Genomic DNA, 5861 nt, shown 5'->3' on the forward strand with positions numbered 1-5861 from the left:
CTGTTCCAGTGTGGGGTCCCTCCCACAGGAGACAGTCCTTCACAAACTTCTCCAGTATGAGTCCATCCCATGGGCAACAGTTCTCCGCAGACTTCTGCAACATGGGTCACTTTTCCACAGGGTGCACTCCTTCAGGCACAGGCTGCTCCAGTGTGGGTCTCACAGAGGGTGACAAGTCCTTACAGGAAACCTGCTCCAGCATGGGCTCCTCTTTCCATGGGTCCACAGGTCCCTGCCAGGACCCTGCTTAAGCATGGGCCTCCCATGGGGTCACAGCCTCCTTTGGGCACCTGCTCTGGCGTGGGCTCCTCCACGGGCTGCAGCTGCATCTTTGCATCCCTGTGGACCTCCGTGGGCTGCAGGGGGACAGCTGCTTCACCATGGGCTGCAGAACCTCAGCTCCAGCGCCTGGAGACCTCCTCCCCCTTCTCCTCCACTGACCTTGGTGTCTGCAGAGTTGTTCCTCTCACATATTCTCACTCTGCTCTTCTCTGGCCACAATTACTTCTGTGCAGTAACATTTTTCTTTCTTAAATATGTTATCACAGAGGCATTACCACCATCTCTGACTGGCCCAGCCTTGACCAGCAGTGGGTCTGTCCTGGACAGCTGGCACTGGCTGTCAGATATGGAGGAATTTTCTAGCAGCTTCTCACAGAAGCCATCGCCGCTACCAAAAGCTGGCCATGCAGTAGTGCATCACTTACTTTCTCTCTCCCTCCCCTTACTATTATGATCATCATAATCATATTTGGTTTCAGCTTTTAAATTGTTATCTCAACCCATGAGGTTTACCTTTTTTTCCAAATTTTCCTCCCCACTGAGGGAGGGGGGAAGTGATCAAGCAGTTGTGTGGCTTAGTTGCCAGCTGAGGTTAAACCACAACACAAACCTACCTGTGTGCAAATCTACCAAGAACACAAGCCTAGGGACACCCAACATGCTGACTTGTAGTTGTTTATCCCGTGCCATAAACATGACCAGTGCAGCTACGGAGAACCAGTTACTATACAGTATTTATTCCAAGGAGCAGTTCTAATACATACTCAGATAATGGATAGTATATATACAGGGAATGATCATCATATACAGATCTTACATGATATTTACAAAATTTTAAATCCCCAATGATGCAACCGCCTGATGGTAGAAAAGAATATTGCTCTCAAATGCACACAGTTAACTGTATTCCTTTTATAAAGTTTGCAAAAGTCCAAACATTATAAAGTTCTCTGATGAAAATGCACATTTACAAGACCACAGTTTAAAAAGGCTAACATGCCTGCATTTCTGACACTTCCCACATTCTTAAAACAGTGCAGTATTTTTTCCCCCTGCATTTGCACATTAGGAGTGACTGGCTAGAACATTGAAGAAGTGAAAAACTTCATCTTTATCCATTACTGCCACTTCAGTTGAGCATTCAGTACATAATACTGGATGATATACTTCCTCCTCTTCTTGATTTGATTGTACAGAGCTAGTTTCTTTGCTGTGCTTCATTTTCTTACTTCTGCTCTTTACCTTCTTTCTGTATTTCAGTATTTCCTCTTTGTTAACAACGCAGTTCATCACAAACATTGCTCTATACTGTGTTTTGTAAGATTCATGTCTATGGAGAAGGGGAGAAAATCTGTTACCATCACTGAAAATCCTTTCCTGGCACTTTTAAATGTAACTGAAAACCACAACTGTTAAGACTCAAACCAAGTAAGAATTCACTATCTTGATTTTGCTTAATCCTCCTTTAACAAGGCTCTTTTACACAAAAATAACCTGTAATAGTTTCATGCCTCTGAACATCAAGCAAATAGGTACAGATATATATCTAAAAAAACCCCAATCTGCCTGAACTACCTGCTTAGTCCACAATTATTATTTTTTTTAAAAGTTTACCTTGTCCACTTTGGTAAAGTTCTACCTTATTCTTCCACATCTCCCCATAGTAGGTTAAACTGATCATCATTCTTACAAACGAGCATCCAACCCTAAACCTGATTCACACCTACCTGCTTTCTCTTTATTAGCGACACTTTGCAAGACAGAATTGATAAAATCTGTTGATCAAACTGAATACAATAAAAATACTCCTGACTGGAAAAAGACATTACAAAAAGACCCTTATTGTTCACCTCTGGCAGTCCAGGCATAATGTTGTCATGCAAGCAGGGCAATTCAAAACAGCATCACTATTTGGGACAGGTGCAGGTTTTGCCTGCTGCCGCTGTGGAGCTCTTCTTTGGTTACGGTACCTACCAATGCAAGAAAGGAGGAAGGAGAGACAAAAAATTAATTACAGGTCCCTGCTGTTGGTCATATCAAGTCAACTGTCAAACCTTTTTTACATTAAAACACACCATAAATAAAGCAGGGGGAAAGCACATACCAGTATCTTTTCATTTACTTTGTACAGATCATTTTCATTTGGGGAGACAAATACATCAGCATGAGAACTTGTGCCTAATAACCCTCTCCTCTGACAAAGGAGGTATCTCAAGTGCAATCTCTGCAGGCAACATACATTAATATTATCTTATTCAACAGATATACATGGAGAATTTTACTTCAGCTGCAACAACCATTTTTCTACTTTACCCTTCAAAAAACCCTCAGTAAAGCAGATTTGTGCTGTTCCTATTTTATCTGAACATTTTGTGGCTTGCTAAATTCAAAGTTTCCAAAAAAATTTCCAAAAATTTCCAAAACTAGAAATACAGTATTTAGTAGGAACAGATATTAATTAACAACCAAATTATCTTACAACTTTTAATTCACAGCATGGTTCTTTAGATGAGATCTACAGACAAAACTGGCTTACAGAAGTCGGAAATCTTGATTTTAAAAATTGCAAGTTTTGTGCAGTTTTACTCAACTTCCATTACATACACATTAAACATTTTATGGGCTCCTAAATTTCATATGCTGTAAGTTATAAATAAAAAATAGTTTCACTGCATGGACTTGACAGCATTGGCTTTTTCTCTACATTCACCATTTTTATTTAAAATTCTCAGTTGATATTAAGCAGCCAAGGATGGTCTCTTACCCTCTCCTCTGTGAGTCTACCCACTCTTGGTCTCTATTGTCTTCCTCTGGGTCATATAGCAGTTCATCATTGGAAAGAATCCGACGTTGCTGATGTTTTCTGTTTTTCCGGACATCCTGTGTATCTGGAAAGATTTGTGCAAGAACGTGTTACATCCATCAGGCATATGATAATTCTCTACTTAAATTATCAAAATATTTTTTCGATTTTCCTTTTCCATCCTCACAATAAATTTAAACTGAAACTTAAAGGTCTAGCTCATCTCTCCTCCAAATAGATGGCCCCAAAGCATTAACACACCTTACATACACTAGGATACATCATCAAGTTGCAGGAACTACACTGAGATTATATAGGCTCGTAATTCCAAGAGAATTCTACAGGGTCTGAGAGTGACAAGTACCATAAAGATGCCCTCCTCTCTCCTCTGTCATTTACCTATTTTATCTTCATCCTCTGAATCAGAATCAAAGTAAATATCATCATAGTATTTTGAAGTGGTGGCAGGCCCAGTCTGCCCAGTACTTGAGGAAGTACCTATGGGTGCAATTAGAGAGAGAAATGGTAGGAACACACCAACAAAAGGACAGCAAGTACACAGCCCAGAACAAACCTTCACTTTCATTACTCTATCCAGAGTGCTCTGCTCTATCTGGGTGTGTTAAGTAACAGCTCTCCCAATTAATTCCCATATCCTGATCATCCACATCACTTGTGTTATTTCACTTACAGGTGAAAGCTGCAAAGCTACTCCTTCCCTCTGAGATGAACCTAAGGAAGGTTTAAGGAAGGTTTCTCCCAAGGTACGCTCCCTTTAGGCACAGAGAGCACCACAACAAATATGCCTATCTCTGCCCTATGTAATACACACAAGACACTCCACAAATCTTTAGTCATGTGAAAGAAATACAGGTGTAGCACATTGTTTCACAAACTTTGACTACAATAAAATTCACTAAAAAAGTCCCCCAAAATTTCAGGGCCAGAGAAGTTAAAAAATGACCTAGATGAACTGCCAAACACACGCGTCACAGCCTGTCTGCACCAAAACTCCTATCCTGTGCTGTATGGATGTGGTGGTGTAAATATTGCTATATATCGTTAACTGAACAAAATCATATTTGGCCACTAACACAGATAAAACTAATAAACGTGTTGAATGCAGAGTGAAGTCCCCAGACTGATGTGACTACTACATTGATTCACCAGGACATTAAGAACGCTTCACAAGTTGTTTTGTAATAAGTAAAAAGAACATACGCTACTCAAATGCCAAAGCATCCATCTCTTGCACCCATAATATACAAATTCCAGAACACAGGTATCTTCAATACAGTTTTACTATTTGCTGCAACAATTATGAGCGGGTAAGGGAGGAAGCAATTAATATTTTTCCTGTTTTCCCCAACCATATTCCTTTCTTTAAGAAAGGCCTCCAAAGCTTGACAGCCATCTGGAGCCACTAAAGTACAAGAGACTGCAACCTGCTCAAGTGAGAACTTAAAGAGATATTGGAAAAAAGGGGTCTGACCTAACAGAAAATCATACTAAAGCAAGTAATCAGAAGTACAAAAACACCAAAACTGAAGTCTTAAAAAAATGAAAAAAAAAAAAAAGCATTCACTGAAACAGCACCTTGTCATCATTTCCACAGGCACCATCAGCCATTTTAACTTTTCCCTTGGCTTCAAAAAACTCAACTATCACTGCATACACAGCCTCCCTAGCCATGAGAATACTACATTAACTTCACTTAACTCATGACTTTATATGCAAGCAGCTGTTAGCACGATTTACCCATTTCTAGTGATTTCCATTTGCCTTCCATAGTCTTCATGGTGGTGTTCAGTTCTGCTTCCATCTCCTTTTGGAACTCATCATCACTGGAAGACTCGCTCTCCCCAGTCAGGCACTCCCGTATCAGCTTCCGCTTCTGGTCAGGAGTGCCGTGTAGGAGCACATCCACCTCATCCTCTGAGCTACAAACATTTAACGTTACACACCTAATTGTTACAACCAGTTTAAAACACCGACACAGCGACTTGGAGAACAAACACCTGAATTGTGTGGGTGCACTGGGAAGCACTTACTCATATGTTTATGGAAAACGCACTTATTAAAACACTTTATTAGCTTGGTGATATTAAAACTCTGGTTTAAACGCAAAGGAGCTTCAGCCGACTGTGTCCCTGCAGCTCCCGCTCCGCGCAGGGGCCGTTTTAACACACCGCCATCGGTGCGGTCAGAAACGTGAATATGCCGGTTCCAGGGAAGGAAAACCCGCGGCTGTTGCGAGGCCGATCCTCCTGCACCCCGCGGGCGGCCCAGGGCCGGGGGTAGTCCCGGCACACACGGCGCGGCCTGGCTCAGCGCCCGTGCCCATAGACGCCAGGCGAGAGCGGGGCCCCTGCCGCCGGCCAGAGCCACCCCGCGGCCCGCAGCTCCAGGCGCCCCGAGCTCGTCCGCACCTGCTGAGAGCTCGCTCATCGTCGCTGGGCTCCTCCACCACGTACGGATCGTCCTCCTCCCGCAGGCGGCTCATGGCGGCACCCGCCACTCTCCCGCTGCCAGGCCCGGCCCCGCCCCTTCCGCGCGCCCCCGCGGCTTCCGGCGGCCGAGCCCGCCCGGCCCTGGCCCTGCGCCCGCCCCGGTCCCACGGATCACGGGCGGCCCCGCCGGGAGAAGGCGGGGATAGGCCCCCCGCGTCTTTTCCCTTTGCTCCTTGGAGTTGCAAGTCTTCGGGTCACGTTTTAAGCACTTTGCTCCGGGGTTACCGAGCCGGGATTAGAGTTTTAAGAGACACACCCAATACCAA

General features: G+C 43.8%; 1 protein-coding gene across 1 annotated transcript; it reads right to left on the bottom strand.

Annotated features, from left to right (window-relative positions):
- Window positions 1-990: 990 nt before the first annotated feature.
- EAPP (E2F associated phosphoprotein) lies at window positions 991-5625 on the bottom strand. The gene is made up of 6 exons (XM_027670563.1): window positions 5515-5625; window positions 4844-5025; window positions 3485-3583; window positions 3047-3170; window positions 2133-2252; window positions 991-1612 (listed from the first exon to the last, which is right to left on the bottom strand). The coding sequence occupies exons 1-6, from the start codon at window positions 5586-5588 to the stop codon at window positions 1348-1350; spliced, it is 864 nt and encodes a 287-aa protein (XP_027526364.1). The 5' UTR covers window positions 5589-5625; the 3' UTR covers window positions 991-1347.
- Window positions 5626-5861: the final 236 nt, after the last annotated feature.

Source organism: Neopelma chrysocephalum, unplaced genomic scaffold, assembly GCF_003984885.1.
Source record: "Neopelma chrysocephalum unplaced genomic scaffold, ASM398488v2 Primary Assembly neopelma1_24, whole genome shotgun sequence".
Classification (NCBI taxonomy): domain Eukaryota; kingdom Metazoa; phylum Chordata; class Aves; order Passeriformes; family Pipridae; genus Neopelma; species Neopelma chrysocephalum.